Raw genomic sequence first — 21,973 nt, forward strand, 5'->3', positions numbered from 1 at the left:
ACAATGTGTCAGGAGCTATGAGGGGTTGGAGTTTTTGAAACACTAGTGTAAATAATGATCTCCTCTTGCTGGGCTTCACAGGAGTACCAAGATGGGAATCATGGGGGCCTTTAGTAGACCACCAGCTGCCATTGTAATCCATTGGTTCCCCATGATTACATAGGATGGTGGAAATAGGATCCTGTGAACAATAAACAGCAGCCACTGCAGTGATTGCAGGTAGCTGCGGTTGCTGCTGCTACATGCAAATAATGGCTGTGTTACCCGGTCTGCACCTGACGCATTCAGTAAAGGAAAATATACAAAGGACAAAAACACGTGGTAGTAGGAATATTATCCGTGCGGAAATAAAATTGTGATGTATAGTTAGTGATGTAAGTGTGAGAGAGCAAGGAGTCGAAACGTGCGTTGGGGAGGACGCCATTCAGGAGTCAGGGTTTTACTCTCACAGTAAGTGATTATGCACGGTTATACTGGTCTCAATATAACTTTACTTTGATTCCCTGACTGTTTCTTACCGTCCCTTCACGGCATTATTAATAGGTTCACACATATGTGATTGCACTCTCATGTGATTGCCTCTAACTAATCCTTTAGTGAATCCTTTGAGCCCTTCACTTTTCTACCACTATACTATTGTTTAATAAACATTTGTTTACACATATTTCGCTGTAGTTGGTTACAATCACTTTAGCACATTAAGTGTTCATAATTTTTTTATTTTATTGTACTTCTCACCTTCACGTTGTTCTCTGTGGCACTTTTACGGACTCTAATATCAGCAACACCATTAATAGTTGTGGCATATATGCTTAGCCGTGATCTATATTGGCCCTATATAGTTCTGTTTTTTTACATGTATTAGTCTCCTTATACGCGTCCTTTTCTGTATTTGTGGAGTATTCCCTGATTATTTTTTCTTAATAATTCATATGGAATATTGCTTTTGTATGAATTCAAAGTCAATCAATAGTATCAGTAGAACCCCATAAAAGAGTATGAGTGATGGTTTACGCATCCATACACAAAGTTCTAATATGCTCAAGGGCTAAGGATTGTAGCTTGGATCTTGACAGACTAATGACTTCTTATTTTGATATAGAAGAGTTGATTTGCTATACATTTTGTGCATAAATTCTGAATATAAATCTCTCTCTGAAATATGTTATTTTTTGTTATTGTGCAGGTGTATTGAGGTCTTCTACATCTACTTCAATGCTGATAAAGTGGAAGAACCTTATGTCAGTATCACCAGAAAGAGACAGCTGCCCAAAGAAGGCTGTACAGATGAAGTGGAGAAGGAAGTGGGCCAAGCTGAAAGAAAACTCTTTACACACAGATCTGCTTTCAGCCGAGCCTCCGTTATCCAAGCTTTCCTCGGATCAGCACCTCAACTGACTCTTCAGTTATACATATCAATATTGCAACAAAATGTTTCAATATCACTGCGTAAGTAAACAGTTTATAGTCAGATCATCCCTTATACACTTCTCAACATTGACATTAGCACACCAAATAAGAACATTTGTAGAATTATGAAATACACTGGAACTGTAAAAATGTTAATGATATGCAAATGGTTTAAAAATGGAAACAATATTTTCATAACATCTCAGTTAATTCAGTATCAAGAATTAAGGGCTGCACCCATAAATACACTCCTTGGCTGCTATTACCTAGGTTAATAATGGTTGTCTGAGGAATGTTGTGCTACACTAAAGCCCTTGGGTGTACCAATCATCAACACCCTCTGCTGGCAGCTCTCCTTGCAATTACTGACCAATGACGTCCAAGATGTGATCGATGAGAGATAACTCTGGAGACACTGTAGGCCGTGGTAGCACATGTATGGCATGCAGGCTGCTCTTAGTTGCATAAGCAACATGTGGCCTGGCTAGGTGTGTTGAAAAATGGCTCCTGGGACACTTTTACATTCCCTTACAAAGGCCTCTGTAATTTGTTGCCAATGTGGTATCCAGACTTATATCTGGCTATCATTGTTACCAAAACAAAAGTGAGCCTCATCACTAAAAATGATAAACTTCCATTCCAGTCTTAATCTGCAGCATGATAGTCTTTGAGAGCAGTGGTGTGAGGTCAGTGGATGTCTGGCTCAAACCCCAATGTTGTGCAAATGCTTTCTAACTAGGGTTAAGCAGACCCTTGGAAGTTTCGGTTCTAGTACTATACCCAAAGTTTATTCCAACGTTTTTTTCTGGTATCAGAACTTTACCCGAACTTGAGCCAGAACCTGAATCCCATTGAAAACAATGAGGACCTGAACTTTTGAGCTGGAAAATTCTCTCTCTCTTTGCAGCAGACTTTCCCTGGAACTCCGAACATTGCAAAGGACTTCCGGGAGAAGTCCGTATTCGGCATTTAGCACCAGACGCAAACTGTCCAGTACGAACTCCCAAACTTCTAAGTTCGGGTTTGCTTATCTCCTAATAATTTGTACATACCAAAGGAAAATTGGAATAACCATAAACCACCAGTAGAATTAAAACAAGAATATTTATTAGAAAAAAAATAATTAAAAATAGTTAACAAACAGTGTAACAGTACGTCTGAATAAGGAGGATTAACAGACAGAGATCCACCAAACCAATCCAGAGTATCAAGCAATGTATGGTATAATGGTATATACTAAACCTATACAACCAGTCACCATATGCAGTAAAAGGCCCAATACACATAGAATAAGACAAGAGTCTAGTTTACAGGTTGTAATGCTTATCCATAGTGAGGGAGGGAAGAGACTTGTCAGTACTTCGCCAATGCGCGTTTTGCATACAGCTTTCTCAAGCGACACTGCCTCAAGCCGCTTTGCTGGTACCCGTGCCTTGAAACTGCACCCACGGCACCTGAACCCTGACACCGCACTGGGGGTATCTTGTTCCTGAAGTCGCACCTGCGGTATATGAACCTCAAGACTGCTACCTGAGCTTGAAGCCGCGAATTTGGTACTTGAACCTCGACACTGCTCCCTGTGGTACCTGAGCCTGACACCACTCCCTGCAGTACCTATGTCTGAAGCCGCATCCATGGTACCTGAGCCTGAGACTGCTCCCTGCGGTTTCTGTGCCTGAAAACACACTCACGGTACCTGAGCTGAGCCTGACACAGATCCCTGCAGTACCTGAGCCTGACGCGTTCCCTGCGGTACCTGAGCCTGAAGCCTCACACGTGGTACCTGAACCCTGATACCACTCCTACGGCATCCATACCTGTAACCATTCCAATGGTACTTGAACCACCACCAGTGGCTGTCGTCGTTAGTGTTCCAGAGTCCTTACAGTTGAGGCCTGTTCCAGTATATGAATCCTGACCTTCCCGGTGATCCAGAACCAGATCTGTCTGAACAGTGACCAAATCCGGTCCTGTCAGTGACTCTGAGTTTGTGTCTGCTCCTATTAGTGATCCACAACCCATGCTGTCTGAACAGTGTCCAAATCTGGTCCTGTCAGCGACTGAGAGTCTGTGTCCTTTCTGCCCCTTGACCCAGAACCTGTCTGATCAGTGATTCTGTTGTGCCAGCGACTCCGAGTCTGTGTCCGTGTCTGCTATCCTGACCCTTGGATTACACCATGGCCTGTGTAGTCTCCAGACTTTTCTCCAATCAAGCACATCTGGCATGTCATTGGTCAGCAATTAGAAAGGGAGATGCCAGCAGCGGATTTTGATAATTTACTTACAAAAGGGCATTCAGCATGCCAAAATAGTCCTCAGACAACCATTAATAGTATAATTGATAGCATGCTGAGGTGTGAGTGCGTATATTTCTGTGTGTGGCTCTCATGCTTAAGGCTGGGTTCACATTACGTTTACAGGAGCCCGTTCAACACATACGGTAACGGGCTGCTGTAAACGTAAGTGCCGGTATGGCTGCACGCTAGCGCAGATAGAGCATCTGCTAGTTCTTTCTGCGCTAGCAGTGACGGACCCGGAAACGCTGCAGCCCGCGTCTCAGGGTCCGTCACTTAATGACGGCACATCCCTAGCACACGCCCATTGTGGCCGGGCGCTAGTGATGCGTCCGACATTGGAGTCAATGGCGGCGTTAAACAGACTACAGTACGTTACACCGCGTTATGCCGCTGTGTAACGTAGTCTGTCTAACGGACGCCAGCAACGCAGTGTGAACCCAGCCTAACACCGAGTAAATTGGAATGTTTTGAAAATGTTCTTTCTATTTTTTCATCATTTGCAAATCATTATCACGTCTATTGATTGTGCTATTTTCATAATTCCACAACTTTTTCTTCTTTGTGTTGCATTTTCGGTGTTGTGAAGTATAGTATCATTGTGAGAAGATTCAATTCAATATTGTAAGAACAGAATAGTTGATATCTAATGGAAAATATATTTGAGAATTGAATAGCTCAAATTCCTGGCTGCAGTTGCCAGATAAATATAAGAGTTTATAACTAAGAGTTTAACAGGTTCTTTAATAAGGTTATGTTGTCAGAAAGAAATTTAATTTTTTATTTCATTTTTTTATTGTTTTTACTAAAATATACTGCTAGAATGTCAAAGCACTATAAATAGCCCATATAAACGGTAAAGCTGTAGGCTCAAACTCACCATGGTGACACATGGAGCCCCTGCACTTTTCTATAATAGATCCATGGCTCCACCATGTGCTGCTGGATGGTACCTCTGTAAGGCACTATAATTCCCAGAAGTGCTTCTATAGGAGTAGAATACCTGTGCAATATGTCATGTAATGGAAAACCTATGTGTACCTTCATTTATATATTATATTTTTATATTTATCAATTATAATTGGTAAGATGTTACAGATTCATAACTCTGAATTACAACACAACTACAATGTATGCATGTTTCTTCAACTAAGTGCTTTGTATTATTATACATAAGGTAGATAAGGCCCTGGACTTCTCCTAGGGGCTGAAAAGTATAAGTAGGATCTAGTGTAAAATATGTGTATATCAGTGTTTATCTCCTTCACAGTCTATGGTAAGTAAAAATGTAAGTATGGTAAGCAGGCGCAACTGCTTGCTATGTTCGGATGGTTAAAATAAAGGATCGCCACAACTGTGTGACCACTACTCTCTTATAGACAGGGTGCATAGTCCCCCTGCTCTGTACATATACAGTTATTTCAGAAATATTTGGGAGGCTACACAATCACAATTTTTATGGGTAACTTGTGAGCAGGCCATACTCACTCGGGTACTGCCCTTGTAAGGGCAGGAGCAATGCAGGGGCATGACAAGGAGTTTTAGGGGAAAAGAGTAACTTCAACCTCCCCCCCGCTATCATTGTTCCTCCCTGGCTGCTATCTTGTGTACCCAGCACAGAAAGAAAACTGCATTGGTGAGATCAAACCAAATCTTAATACGAGCACTGGATATCTTTAGCATTAGCACTTTATGTATTGTCTTGGTTGTTATATACATATATGTTGGCCCTTTTTTTACAGTCCTAATTAAAAGTTATATTTTATTTAATTCCTTGCCTTGCTGAACTCTCCAGAAATATTTGGACAGTGACCGAATCTCTGCATGCCACTATTTGCTATGTAAAATTAAATAACTTAGATGTAGTTGTAGTGTAGACTTTCAAGATTAATTAGAGGTGCTGAACAAATATATCCTGTGAAACTTTTAGGAATTTTTCTACCATTTTTATACGTCATTTCAGGGGCTCAAAAGTAATTGGACAAATTAACTTTACCATAAATATGATGTTCATTTTTAATACTTTGTAGAGAAAGATGCGAGCGAGCCTGCATCAAAGGCGGGGACACAGCATGTGACATAAATATGTATCATATGTCATGAAGGGGTTAAGCCCATATTGATTAGGTAAAACTGTATATTGAATATGTTTTGGTAAACATCTAAAATGACAAAACTTGTGTCGCTGTCCAAATATTTCTGGACGTAACTAAATGTGGGTTCCCGGAGTACAAATTTTTCCCATGAAATGTTTACTCCTATTCCATAATATGGCATAATTGTATGTAATAGAAAGTGCTGATGATGTTCACACACAGAAAAAAAGTAAATTTAAGTTTCAACAATGTTAGCGTCTATAGGATGATGGATAGTGGCATTGTGAACTCTTTTCTTTTTAACTATGTATTGTACTCACTTCACAGTACGCAACTGGTGGTGCAGAGCCTAGAGTATCAGATACACAATTGCCAGGGTTACATGTACAGTTAGAGTCATACATTTATGTGCACTTAGGTTGAAGTCATTAAAACTCACTTATACCCTTCAAGGATTCCAGGTCAGCAAACTGTAGATTTAGAAACTAGTTTTAGGATGTCTATTTTGTACATGACACAAGGAATTTATTCAGCAAATGGTATTAGCCAGATGATTTCATTTATAGTTCACGTTACAAAGAATATTCTTTGTCAAAAGGTTACGTACACCATGTTGACCATGCCTTCAAATAGCTTAGAATGTTACAGGAGATGTCATTAGTATAAAAGGTTCTAATTGACACCATTTGAGGTTTACATGTGACAGTATTTTAATGCTTACATTCAAGTCCTTCTTGACTCATTGATTGACCATATGGGAAAATCAAAATAAATCAGACAAGTCATGTGAAAAAGAATTGTGGACCTCCACAAGTCTGGTACATCCTTGGGGACAATTTCTAAACACCTGAAGTTACTATGGTCATCTGTTCTAACGTTAATATGCAAGCTTAAACACCATAGGAACCACATGCCATCATGCTATTTAAGATGCTGACATGTTTTGTCTCCTAAAGGTGGATGTACTTTTCTACAAAAAATACAAATCCATCCAAGAACAAAAGCAAAAGACCATGTGAAGGTGCTGTTGGAAACAGGTACAAAAGTATCGATATCAACAGTGAAAAGTATCCTACATTGACGTGACTTGAAAGGCTCTCAGCAAAAAAGCTACTGCTCCATATCTGACACAAAAAGTCAGATTAAAGTTTTCAACTTTACATGGAGATAACGATCTTGCGCTTTGCAGAAATGTCCCCTGTTCTGATGATGAAACAACCGTGGAACTGTTGTCCATTATTTTGTATAGAGGAAAGAACATCATACCATCTGTGAAACGTGGGGTTAGCCGTTTTATATTGTGAGTGTGAATTGCTGCATGAGGGACTGGTGCACGTCACCATATAACTGGCATTATGAAGAAGGAAAATTATGTGGAGATATTGAAACAACATTTCAAGACATCGTCCAAGAAGTAAACGCTTGGGTGCAAATAAACGCAAGCATACTTCTAAAGTTGTGGCAAAATGACTAGATGAAAACAAAGTGAAGGTAACACAGGAGCCATCACAAAACCCTGGCGTTAAAGCCATAGAAAGTATATTTGCAGAACAGAAGAAGTGTGTGAGATCAAGGAGACCTACAAACCTGACCAGTCAGGATGAACTGGTCAAAATGCCACCAGTTTATTGTGAGAAGCTTGAGGAAGGCTCCCCGAAACATTTGACCAAATTACCATAATCAATTAATAGGCAATGTATGTAAACTTCTAATTCACTAGGAATTTGATGAAATTCCTGAACTATAATTGTGATCCTAGCTGACCAAAGAGATGGAATGTGTAGTGGGATCGTGAAAAACTGAGTGAAAATGAATGTACCTAAGGTGTAAGTAAAATTATGACCTCAACTGTAGGTTTTAACAAAGTAGGTGAACCAACTGTACATCCGTTCTCCACATATAACAAGGGTCGACTGGAATTTAATGATACAATAACCTTTTCCAATGTTCTTAGCTTACTGATTCTTGACTATTCTGATAGAACTTGCCTTCACATTTGTATTCTATGTCATCATCATAGAGTAGCATAAGGGAACATAGGTAACTAATGGTGGGAAACAGACAGAGAATCGGTAAGGTAACTTTATGGAAAATATTTTTGTTTTACAATTTTATGCACATTAATTGAAAATATATGTGTACATCATTTGCACATTCTGATTCATAAAACTATAAATCTGAACAATTTCTCATAACATTAATCCTAAATCTTATAATTGCAGGCATCTTCATGTGCATTTCTTTGCTGTCCATTGTGTATGGGGCATTGCGGTGCAACATCTTGGCCATTAAAATCAAGTATGACGACTATGATATAAGTATTAGAGCGGCTGCCTATCTGGTCATATTCCTGTGGAGGAGCTTTGAGATTGCCACAAGAGTCATTGTACTGGTCCTTTTCAGCTCAGTGCTTCAGATATGGATCCTGCCTGTGGTGCTATCGAACTTTCTTGTTTTTTTCTTTTATCCATGGATTCTTTTTTGGCAGAGTAAATCTCCTTTTCCTGAAAATATAGAAAAAGCCTTGTCAAGGGTTGGTACTACCATAGTGCTCTGCTTTCTCACCTTTCTTTATGCAGGCATAAACATATTTTGCTGGTCTGCTGTTCAACTCAACCTAAATGATCCCGACCTAATCAATAAATCCCAAAACTGGTACTGCATGGCTGTGTACTATATGGTGAGATTTATTGAAAATGCTGCCCTGCTGCTGCTATGGTATATATACAGAACAGATGTCTACATGTATGTATGTGCCCCTTTGCTTGTACTGCAGTTACTGATCGTCTATTGTATGGCAGTGCTGTTCATGCTTGTATTTTACCAGTTTTGCCATCCTTGTAAGAAACTTTTCTCTTCAAGCATTTCACAGGGACTACTATCCTGCTTCAAATTCTTGTGCTACCTCTGCATACCATCAAAAGCCCCAAACAAAGGGGATAAGTTTGGGGCCAAATTATCAAATAGTTCTGACATCAGTGAACACATGAAGGCAGTGGATTCTCAGAATGGCAATACCCACCTGGAAGTATCTGCCAGTGCATAGAAGTGAACCTGACTGAGACCTACTTTATTATTATTATTATTATTATTATTTATTTATATAGCACCATTAATTCCATGGTGCTGTACATGAGAAGGGGTTACATCAAAATACAAATATCACTTACAGTAAACAAAACTAACAATGACTGCCTGGTACAGAGGGCGAGGACCCTGCCCTTGCGGGCTTACATTCTACAGACTTGTAATAAAGCCATCGTACAACCATGTGTAGGATGGCTGTATATGATCTGCCAGCTTCCAAGCATGTACAGAATTTTATGTAATTTATGTTATACAAAATGCATCATTTGGTTTTACCGGTGATGAATATCATATGATTGAAATATGCAAATCTAATGATAAGCTAAAGATAATGCTTCAGGATTAAGTCGGTATTCACACATCATAATGAATAAAATGTTTAGTTCAAAGATTCAAACAGCAACATGAAAAGGAAAATTTACCTCTTTATGGACTTGTGCAGGCGACCGTATTTTCAGTCCTAGTGCGATCCAATAAAACATCGGATCACAATCGGACCAATATTATTCTGTAGGGCCATGCATATGTCCGACCTTTTCCATCTGTGGAAAAAAAAAATCACAGATTGCACTATTTGCATCAGATACTCGGATCACACTTGGCCATGCAAGTCAGTGAGTCCGTTAAAAACATCAGACTGCACTCAAATGACATCCGAGAGTGGTGCGATTTTCACTGACAGTATAGAGAAGATGGCGACATATTTTTTTCCATCTTCTCTACACCCAAAAAAAATTGTTTAAAACCGTGATCATATACTGATCAAACTTTGATCAGAGTGTGATCAAAGTGTGATTAGCATAGTCTGCCCAATTCTCTTGGATGAGAAAAAATGCGGTGGTGTGACCCTAGTGTACGAAGCATGAATAATGGGGATGTTCCTATTCATGATTGACTGATGTTAAACACTCTCAACCTGTTCAGAAAGAAGTCTGCTGCAACTGAGGTGTGATGTGAAGCAGCCAAACTACTAGATAATACTCACCACTGCTGCTGAAGAAACTTCTTTTAAGACTGCGGTCACATTTGCGTATTAAAAATCTGTCCTTTTCTCATCCAGGAGAGTGAGACTTTTTTTTCTCACTTGTCATCCCTGTATTGTCTATATGCAATTGTGTTTTTTTGCTTAGCAGCTATTAATCATTTACAGTATCATTTACAGTTTCATATGCTACCTAATTGTAACTTATATGTAAAAATTGGATTCTATACTGATGGTCCATATGGCATCCCATTTTTGTTTCCGCACACCCATCAGATATCAGAGTGAGCTCCCAGCATGCTGCAGTTTTTTTCTCACACCCATCAGATTTCAAAGTGAGCTCCCAGTATGCTGCAAATTTTTTCTCACAACCATCAGATTTCAGAGTGAGCTCCCAGCATGCTGCAATTTTTTTCTCACAACCATCAGATATCTGTCATGATCCAGTTCTGAGTTTATGTTCAGCTGTCTTGTCTCTGGACTGGTCATGTGGGAGTTAATCCCCTCTGCCTCACTTTGAAGCTGGCTGAGCTATTTAAGTCCTCTGCAGCCTGTGGGCCAGTGTCTGCTATAGTTCATGCTGCACAGCTTGAGCACCTGACCTGTTCACTTGTACTAGTGTTCCTTTTTGCCTCTGACTGCCTGTACCCATTTATGACTTGTTCTGACCTCTGGCTTGTATCCCGACTTCGTCTTATGTCTCACATTTTGTTACCACGTTCCCGGTAGGCTCTGACTTCTTGTTTGTCCCCGACCATTCATCTGACTCCCCCTGTGTACTGCGCTTATCTCTCTGTGTATGACCTTGGCTTGTCTGACTTCTCTTTCATTACCTGTGACACCTGTGGTGTTGTTCAGTATTGCTGCGCTGTGTGTACAACCTCTTTTCCTTAACCAGCACCCCTTGGTGGAGGTTGCACTATACTGCACTGCAGCAGCACATTACAATATCAGAGTGAGCTCCCAGTATGCTGTGATTTTTTTTCTCACACCCATCAGATTTCAGAGTGAGCTCCCAGCATGCTGCAGTTTTTTTCTCACACCCATCAGATTTCAGAGTGAGCTCCCAGCATGCTGTGATTTTGTTTCTCACACCCATCAGATATCAGAGTGAGCTCCCAGCATGCTGTGATTTTTTTCTCACACCCATCAGATATCAGAGTGAGCTCCCAGCATGCTGTGATTTTTTTCTCACACCCATCAGATATCAGAGTGAGCTCCCAGCATGCTGTGATTTTTTTCTCACACCCATCAGATATCAGAGTGAGCTCCCAGCATGCTGTGATTTTGTTTCTCACACCCATCAGATTTCAGAGTGAGCTCCCAGCATGCTGTGATTTTTTTCTCACACCCATCAGATATCAGAGTGAGCTCCCAGCATGCTGTGATTTTTTTCTCACACCCATCAGATTTCAGAGTGAGCTCCCAGCATGCTGCAGTTTTTTTCTCACACCCATCAGATTTCAGAGTGAGCTCCCAGCATGCTGTGATTTTTTTCTCACACCCATCAGATTTCAGAGTGAGCTCCCAGCATGCTGTGATTTTTTTCTCACACCCATCAGATATCAGAGTGAGCTCCCAGCATGCTGTGATTTTTTTCTCACACCCATCAGATATCAGAGTGAGCTCCCAGCATGCTGTGATTTTTTTCTCACACCCATCAGATATCAGAGTGAGCTCCCAGCATGCTGTGATTTTGTTTCTCACACCCATCAGATTTCAGAGTGAGCTCCCAGCATGCTGTGATTTTTTTCTCACACCCATCAGATATCAGAGTGAGCTCCCAGCATGCTGTGATTTTTTTCTCACACCCATCAGATATCAGAGTGAGCTCCCAGCATGCTGTGATTTTTTTCTCACACCCATCAGATATCAGAGTGAGCTCCCAGCATGCTGTGATTTTTTTCTCACACCCATCAGATATCAGAGTGAGCTCCCAGCATGCTGTGATTTTGTTTCTCACACCCATCAGATATCAGAGTGAGCTCCCAGCATGCTGTGATTTTTTTCTCACACCCATCAGATATCAGAGTGAGCTCCCAGCATGCTGTGATTTTTTTCTCACACCCATCAGATATCAGAGTGAGCTCCCAGCATGCTGTGATTTTTTTCTCACACCCATCAGATATCAGAGTGAGCTCCCAGCATGCTGTGATTTTGTTTCTCACACCCATCAGATTTCAGAGTGAGCTCCCAGCATGCTGTGATTTTTTTCTCACACCCATCAGATATCAGAGTGAGCTCCCAGCATGCTGTGATTTTTTTCTCACACCCATCAGATTTCAGAGTGAGCTCCCAGCATGCTGCAGTTTTTTTCTCACACCCATCAGATTTCAGAGTGAGCTCCCAGCATGCTGTGATTTTTTTCTCACACCCATCAGATATCAGAGTGAGCTCCCAGCATGCTGTGATTTTTTTCTCACACCCATCAGATATCAGAGTGAGCTCCCAGCATGCTGTGATTTTTTTCTCACACCCATCAGATATCAGAGTGAGCTCCCAGCATGCTGTGATTTTGTTTCTCACACCCATCAGATTTCAGAGTGAGCTCCCAGCATGCTGTGATTTTTTTCTCACACCCATCAGATATCAGAGTGAGCTCCCAGCATGCTGTGATTTTTTTCTCACACCCATCAGATTTCAGAGTGAGCTCCCAGCATGCTGCAGTTTTTGTCTCACACCCATCAGATTTCAGAGTGAGCTCCCAGCATGCTGTGATTTTTTTCTCACACCCATCAGATATCAGAGTGAGCTCCCAGCATGCTGTGATTTTTTTCTCACACCCATCAGATATCAGAGTGAGCTCCCAGCATGCTGTGATTTTTTTCTCACACCCATCAGATATCAGAGTGAGCTCCCAGCATGCTGTGATTTTGTTTCTCACACCCATCAGATTTCAGAGGGAGCTCCCAGCATGCTGTGATTTTTTTCTCACACCCATCAGATATCAGAGTGAGCTCCCAGCATGCTGTGATTTTTTTCTCACACCCATTAGATATCAGAGTGAGCTCCCAGCATGCTGTGATTTTGTTTCTCACACCCATCAGATTTCAGAGTGAGCTCCCAGCATGCTATGATTTTTTTCTCACACCCATCAGATATCAGAGTGAGCTCCCAGCATGCTGTGATTTTTTTCTCACACCCATCAGATATCAGAGTGAGCTCCCAGCATGCTGCAGTTTTTTTCTCACACCCATCAGATTTCAGAGTGAGCTCCCAGCATGCTGTGATTTTTTTCTCACACCCATCAGATATCAGAGTGAGCTCCCAGCATGCTGTGATTTTTTTCTCACACCCATCAGATATCAGAGTGAGCTCCCAGCATGCTGTGATTTTTTTCTCACACCCATCAGATTTCAGAGTGAGCTCCCAGCATGCTGTGATTTTTTTCTCACACCCATCAGATATCAGAGTGAGCTCCCAGCATGCTGTGATTTTTTTCTCACACCCATCAGATATCAGAGTGAGCTCCCAGCATGCTGTGATTTTTTTCTCACACCCATCAGATATCAGAGTGAGCTCCCAGCATGCTGTGATTTTTTTCTCACACCCATCAGATTTCAGAGTGAGCTCCCAACATGCTGCAGTTTTTTTCTCACACCCATCAGATTTCAGAGTGAGCTCCCAGCATGCTACGATTTTTTTCTCATGCCGAATACAGCTGAGAACAAATACGAAGATCTACACTACTTCGTTGAATAACATTGGTCCATGAGCAATCCGATTTTTTTTATCGGATTGCACTCTTGTGATTTACACGTGAGCGAGCCCTGAAAGAGAGGAAGTACTTGTCTATCACAGGAGAGTACATTTTTGTGTAAAAGCAATATGCTTCTGCAGAAAGAGAGGTCATAGAGAGATAAAAATACTTTTTGCCCTTTAATGATGTCTGTGTGCTAAATGGACCACACATGGACAGCACACAGACCAATGCAAGTGAATGGAGTGGTGTGTAAAAAATCTTATGTACATTCGGATCGCTTTTTCTGATCAGATTTCCTCTATAATTTCAGTGGGTGCATAAAAAACAGAAGCCATATGGACACCAATGCATGCCATCTTTTTTAAATCCATTAGATCCATTTTGATCTATTTAAAATATTAACAAATAAAAGTGTACTTGATGTTGTGTAATTCTTTTGTTGCTATATACAGATGTCATATGAATGTTAAAACTGGACATACTGATGACAATACAGATGAAAAATTGTCAGTTTTTCTGCCCGATCAATGGACAAATATATCTATTCTCATCCGGACTTTACCTTATGAGCAGCGGCTCACATCAGAATGTGACATTTATAAAACTAATTTATTTTTATGTTTTATTTTGCAGAATACATTTTTGGCAAAAGTTAAATGTATCATTAATACCAACTTTACTTTGCAGTATAATAACATACAGTACATCATAATAATGACATTGGGTCTTTCAATTATTTTTGAGCAATACAAAAGTATGTACTGCTACTGTAAGGGCCAATGCACACATTGTGTTTTTGTTGCATTTTTTTCTAAACAGATTTTCAAGCTCTAAAAAAATTTGAAGTTGAACACAATGCCAGCACAGTAGAAAAATCTCATGGACATATTGTGGAAATATTCAGCACGTAAATTGACCTGCATGTCAAAGATTTTCAGATTTTCATTGTAGATTTCACCCTTTGCAATGTGTAGAGTGAATTCTTCAGTAAAATCTGCAGACATACTGCTGACGATTTTCATCAAACCCGCTATATGTGTATATGCACTAAAGGAGGATACATGCGGTGCAAATTTTGTTGCAAAAAGTTCTCTTACAGTCTACTCATCTAAATAAAATTTCCATGTGCTTGCTGTCAATACCGGAACACATTCACATTTTACATTCATATTACTGAAACTGATTTTCTGTTGCGGAATAATTCTCATACAAAATGTGCAGTGTTTGAATTGGCCCGAAGAGTATGTTAATGATGATGCAGTAAAATGTTTTCATGGAGTACATAACAACTTAATGTGCTTTTTGTTACAGTGTGTGCTTAGACACACTTACTATGTATTTCAATTTATGGCAAAGTCCTGCAATGTGCCTTTCTTGTGTAGTACCAAAAGAAAATGTAGCAGTGCACCGGCAATGCAGCCAAATAATGTAAGATACATCTGAATAGGCCATACATGTCCATAAATTGGTATATAGTATAGGGAAGCATCATTATTTATTTCATACTTCTTTTTGTAGTATTTTTAAGTTAATTTTACCCAGCTCCGATAATTGTGCAATTATAACTTATTCTGTATTATCAAACATTCATAGAAAAATATCTAAACCAGCTGACAACCGTTAATGCTACATGCATTTAACACACATAACAATGACATGAGAGACATATGCCAGTACCGTAAAGGCCTTATGCACCTCAATGATAAACCGAATATGACCTTAGACAAATTAAATAGTAAGTCTGGGTTCTTGAACCTTCATTAGGCCAACTTCACATGTGCAACATTCACAACCCAAGTACGGGCCACAATGTCCAGATCAGCCTCATGTCTCTTCACCTGAGCTCAAACATTGTATGCAGTACACTAGAGGTCTCAACCTCAGCAGGGTAAATGGGCCACACTTAGAAAAAATTTGAATATGAAGGTTTTTTTAGTTTGAGATTACCTTTTCAGTGATACCATCCTTTTTCTATATGACTTTTTGATTGTCATGTTTTTATGCCTTTTAATGGTGTTTATCATATAGGTTATGGTACGGCTCTCCTCTGTTACTTCAATTTTTACATAAAATAACTTAATGATTTAGACCGGACAACCCTTTTAATAGGTGCACGCCATTTAATGCCTTAGGCACTAGTGATGAGCGAACATGCTCAGATAACGTGTTATTCAAGCATGTTCAGGTGTTATCCGAGTATCTTGACCGTGCACGATAATATATTCGAGTCCCTGTGGCTGCATAATTTGCGGTGGTAGACAGTCGCAACACATGCGGGGATTGCCAAACAAACAGGACCACTGTAAAGGCGCTGTAGGCCGATCTACAGTATGTATATAGAAAGACGATAGGTAAGCTACTACTGTGACGGCTTGAGTGTATGTGACACACAACAATTTTCAATATAGGCTTTGTCAAATAATCACATAGACAATGCTCAGCAATAATACAAAGTAGTCCAATAATGCAATATGGAAGAAGTAAAAGTGGCACTCACCTTAAGTTTCTTGGTGTCTTTATTGAACAAAAAATATCAGTTTGCAAATTACGGGAGAACACTGCTGCATATGGACGATGGCCATTTTGAGCTGTTGTACGCTTTGTCTGGCCTAAATGGTCACCTTATTAGCGCAGTCATATTTATGTGCACTACCATTATTCAAGTGAGTAACCTTAAAAACATACGATAAGTATAAAACATTGTAATATACAAATGTCAAAGACATATTTAGCATAATTACAGAATATTTTTCATTTCTAAAATAATCAAATCATTCTTTTCATTTAACTCTGAAGCTCCCATTGCAATTGTGCAGATAATCCATTTAGCCACGTTACAATAATAACCTATGTCTGTCGTCTCCTTGTGGAAGTGCATCTATGGTCTCCAGTCCTGCAAAACTCAGGGAGGCGACAGACAGTAGAGAATAAAGTCCTCAGGTATCACTAATAAAAAAGATAAGAGAGGCAGAGGATGGAGAGTTTGAGGGAGACAGCTGTAGGGTAGGCAGGGTCTCTCTTTGTCAGGAGCTTTGTATAGACCCGAACAAATTTTTTACCCAAAACCTATGCAGGGGTCATTAGAGTCTCAGAAACAGTGTGTGCTGAGAGAAAGGAATGAGTCTACAGATTACTTCATTGGGGCAATTATTGATATTGACATATCATATATATAGGAAGAGGTGAGAGGAAAGTAAATATCTAGACACATAGAGACATAGACTTGAGCAAGAGTTAGCTGCCATCTTGGAGTTCAGTCTGGCCTCTATGGCTCTACCGAAAGTCTGAGAATCCTGCTGCAACTATGCTCCTCTTCTATTCTTCTGTTGAAGAGAATGTGTCCACCAAAAGTGAAGGTAACTGACAAGTGTTCCTTTTCAGACACTACAACCATAAAGCTTGTACCACTTAAGTGACTGTAATCATTACGCTTTGTGCCTCCTAGTGAGAAAATAAGAATATTTTTGCCTTGCACCAAAAAGTATCTGTGACCGTCCAGAGGAGTACAGTACACCTCTTTTAAGTGAATCATCCTACAAATGGCTCCTTCCTCTCCTTATATAGCTTTCCCGTAAGATGGTCCTGACATTGTAATGTGGCTGTTCAACCTAGCTGAGCCATATCTGTTATTTCTTTCCCATTCTGGGCTTCCATTGATGAGATGCTTCTCTGCTGTTTGGCATAAATTTCAACTACAGCACTGAACAGCGACTGAAAAATCACAACACTACAGATTAATGTTTCAACAGATATCTGCATTCAGGTGGCTTCTCACCCTAATTTCATGTGACAAAATGCCGCAAATGGTGATCAGAAAATGGTCTCGATTTGCCATTTCCACCATACAAACATTTCTATGAGCAGCTTAAACTCTGCTTTGGATAATGTTGTACAAAAGTAAGGGACTACACACTGGCTAATTTATGGTTACAGTGTTTGTATTAACCCACAGTAAACCAGAAGGAAATATAAGTAATACAAAAGACATGGGCCCCTATTCATCAAAGTGTTTTCTCCAGAAATCTGTAATAAAACACTTTGGTAAGTTGCAAATTTTTTGTGCAAAAATGTTGAAACTTTTGTCATTTTGACGGTATTTTTTCATAGCTCTGTCTACATGAGTAGAGCTAGGGGGCGGAACACCACAACTCATTTTACCTCTTGGTGAGCTATGGAATGCCTTATGCCAGAAATCTTACTCCAGTCTCTGAATGGAGTAAGATTTTTGTGGCGAGGTGCTCAACACTTTTCACACAAGCCTAATTCATTAAGAGGCTTGTGACTCTTAATTAGTTAGGCAACTCTAACTCCAACATGCCCCATTCATCAAGACCAGCAATATTTACTTCTGCCTTGATGAATTTGGGCCATCATTTTTAATGTCAGTTACAAATATATTTGACTTCTAGTGATATGGCCAATAATATCAAAAGTAAGATCAGACAAGAACTGAAAATACTGCGCTAAAACATCATGTGAACAACATTGTGCATAGACTTGAATTGCACATTGTCCCTCCGTAATATCTGATGTATGGCCTGGCATGTTAAAATAAACTCCCCACTTCCATCTAGCTGCAATCCATAAGCAGTATTTTAGAATTGGTGTAAATAAAAACTATTTATTATTGTGCCAGAAAAATGCAAATTGATGTTGTCACCAATTATCAGTTATGTGAATGAGGACATCTGCAAATACAATGCCTTAACATGTTCAGCCATTATGTGTAAAGTGACTCACAATATAGCTTTTATTAAAGAAATGTGATGTTTGTATGACTTTAATCACATATATCCAATAAACTTATTAGCAACTAAAATAATGTGTTGTAGTGTGTAAAAGAAGCAAAACAAAAAAAAATTATATTGTTTCTGACAAAGGGAGTCCGTACGTGATATACATGAAGATTATGCTGTTCTACAAACTACATATCCACTAGTACCTTTGGCTTTCTTCATTATTATGTTCAGATTATATCTCGAATAAAATCAAAATTTCAAAAGTTTAAAATTCTACAGACGTTGTAGAACATTGTATAGTATACAAATTGCTGAGAAAGATTACTGAGGAATATTTTTGCAGGTTCAATTGAGTACCTCCACCAAATGCCTCTGATTCTGAAACAGTTTTTATTTTATTTTCTGTACCTCTCCTTTCTAAAGTTATACCCTCTCCCCCTGTAATGAAGATGAATATTTTCCCTTCAACCAACTAGGTGTATACCATAGAGCTTCACTGTGAGCTTTTTCTCGTCAATGTATACAGTCCCATCAAAATACACCAACATGGTGCACATTACAGAGTCTCACTCTTCCGCTGACTCGCCGGGATAATGGCAGCTGTTACTTCAGAGCTTCCAGGGTTGACTACCCCACCTGTGGCACGCACACAGAGAGGAGGTAACGACAAGCTTAGAAAGATGACAGTTCATTGAGGTACAAGGTCAGTTGACCCGAGGATAACATTCTATTCTTTCTGACTTGCTAAAAATAGTTGGTTAATTAAGATACAATGCTGTGTTTTCATACTAGGTAATAAGATATTACCTAAAGAGGGAGCCCTTCTGGAGACCACCCGACATCCATTGCTAGACATTTTAGCTATGCTCTTGTCTTCCTCCAAGATGGCAAGATTTTTCATGAAAATATTTTAGATATTTTTAAAATTAGTTGCTGTATTGCAACACAAGTATCAACTGAGTTCCGCCACAGTTAGTTTTAACTTTTGAGCTGTAGTTGGAAAACTCATTTTCCATTGTATTTTTAAACTGATTTTTATATTAATTGCTCTATCAAGTGTTCGTTTTTTGTAGTCCCTGCAAAAGGGGTCTTTTTTCTGTTTGATGGACCTCATTCAAATGGGCTCAAAAAGAATTCACGCATGCCAAATTCAAATGTAAAAATGAAGTTACAATTGCTTTTGACACGTGAATTTTCCTACTTGTATAATCTGTTTTTTGTGTTTTGGTTGATGGCTATTTGCATTTAATATGGTGTTCCTGTAACCTTTCTGTGTTTAGAAGTAACAGTAGATGTGTTAGCTGTACTTGTGAGTTTTAAATCCAAAAACTCGATAGACTTCTTGGTAATTAAATATGAAGTGGAGATTGTCAATTACATAAATCGCACGCCTTTCAATTAACTGTACTGCAGGCACATCAGATTTCCAGATGATGAGTACGTCATCTATGTATCTGTTGTACCTCCAAATATCACTGGCAAATCTATTATCCATCTACTATCCAAAGTATGAGTATGAGATTGTTCCCACCAACTCATGACAAGGTTTGCTAGGGATGGGGAATATTTTGCCCTCATGGAAACTCAAGTAATTTGTAAAAAAAAAAAAAAGATTATGGAAAGAGAAGTAATTATTACTAACTAGGGTATTCTAGAATATGTATGTATATAGCAGCCACATAGTATATAGCACAGGCCACGTAGTATATAGGAGCCATGTAGTATATAGCAGACATGCAGTGTATAACAGCCCACGTAATATATAGCACAGCCCACGCAATATATAGCACAGCCCACGCAGTATATAACAGCTCACACAATATATAACAGCCCACACAGTATATAATACAGCCCACGTAATATATAGCACAGCCCACGCAGTATATAACACAGCCTATGCAGTATATAACCCAGCCCTCGCAGTATATAGCACAGCCCATGCAGTATATAACACAGGCCATGCAGTATATAACAGCCTATGTAGTATATAACACAGGCCATGCAGTATATAACACAGGCCACGCAGTATATAACAGTGGCCACGCAGTATATAACACAGACCACATAGTATATAACACTGCCCACATAGTATATGGCAGCCACACAGTATATAACACAGGCCACGTAATATATAGCACAGCCCACGCAGTATATAACAGCCCACATAGCATATAACAGCCCACGCAGTATATAACACTGGCCACGTAGTATATAGCAGCCACGCAGTATATAACGCAGCCCACGTATATAGCAGTGTGAGCACCATATCCCTGTTAAAAAAAATAATTAAAATAAAAAATAGTTATATACTCACTCGCCAGCGTCCAGCGAAGCTGTCCCGATGCACGCGCTGCTGCTGCCAGCTTCCGTTCCCAGGGATGCATTGCGAAATTACCCAGATGACTTAGCGGTCTCGCGAGACCACTAAGTCTTCTGGGTAATTTCGCAATGCATCTCTGGGAACGGAAGCTGGCGGCAGCCGCGCGCGCATCGGCGGACGACGGAAGGTGAGAATAGCAGGTTTTTTGTTTTTTTATTATTTTTAACATTAGATCTTTTTACTATTGATGCTGCATAGGCAGCATCAATAGTAAAAAGTTGGTCACACAGGGTTAATAGCAGCGTTAACGGAGTGCGTTACCCGCGGCATAACGCGGTATGTTAACGCTGCCATTAACCCTGTGTCAGTGCTGACTGGAGGGGAGTATGGAGCAGGCGCCGGGCACTGACTGGACAGAAGTAGGTAAGGGACTAATTCTCAGCCCGTCTGTCAGTCAGCAACGCGGGATTTCCGTTACAGACAGACAGATAGACAGATGGAAGTACCCCTTAGACAATTATATATATAGATAAGAAAATACTTGAATTCTTTGACATAATTTAGCAAGGCTAATGAAAAATCACTATGCTTTTCCAAATGGAAGGCTAAAGCATAAAAAGCTATATCGTGGTGAATAGAGGTACAAAAAGCTATAATATCATATCCTACCCAGGAAAATTCAGTAATCCAGTTGAAATTTCCTAATGCCTTTAGTTTATTACCAGGAACTTTAAGAAACTGGGTGTCCTCTGGACCAGAGGCTGGAGGAGGTTGTCTTGCCCAGAGAACCAATACCTGATCGGTTGTTTTAAAAATGTGCATATCTTTAACCTTACCTGGGGATAACTTTGAAATGGAAGTGCCAGATCAAATTAAAATCATGCAAAACCAACATTTTTCTAAAAAGACCATACAATAAAGTGGTTCACAGTTATATGTTGCTATAATGCATCGCATGTGTTCAATTAATGGGCTTTAAGCTGGACGAAGCTTTCCATAGCGAAACACGCGTCGGAAGTGGTGGGTCCCTGGCTCCTGGCTTTTATTGGGTAAGCACTTGTTATATTTTACATATGGGCTTTATTTGAGATATACTGTCATATATTTGATAATAATAAAATTTATATTATCTTAAAACCAGCGTTATGGGCGTTAGTTTTGGTGAATATTTGTAGATTTTGCCTTATGTTGGTATTTATTATTAAGTTCACTTATTGATGTTAATGCATGGCATGTGTTCAATTAATGGGCTTTCACTATGGAGATCAGCAACTATCCCAGTGAATGCCTAATTGTGGATGTTGTTGCTGATTTCATACATAGGGACATTACTATGGCTAAG

General features: G+C 39.7%; 1 protein-coding gene across 1 annotated transcript in view; it reads left to right on the forward strand.

Annotated features, from left to right (window-relative positions):
• Positions 1-11,034, forward strand: part of XK (X-linked Kx blood group antigen, Kell and VPS13A binding protein) — a 38,676-nt gene extending 27,642 nt beyond the window's left edge. Inside the window, exons 2-3 of the mRNA XM_077296571.1 lie at positions 1,187-1,449; positions 8,023-11,034. Of these exons, the coding sequence (XP_077152686.1) occupies positions 1,187-1,449; positions 8,023-8,846 (1,087 nt within the window). The 3' untranslated portion in view covers positions 8,847-11,034. The remainder of the gene's footprint in view (positions 1-1,186; positions 1,450-8,022) is intronic.
• Positions 11,035-21,973: the final 10,939 nt, after the last annotated feature.

The sequence above is a fragment of the Ranitomeya variabilis genome, chromosome 3, assembly GCF_051348905.1.
Source record: "Ranitomeya variabilis isolate aRanVar5 chromosome 3, aRanVar5.hap1, whole genome shotgun sequence".
Classification (NCBI taxonomy): Eukaryota; Metazoa; Chordata; class Amphibia; order Anura; family Dendrobatidae; genus Ranitomeya; species Ranitomeya variabilis.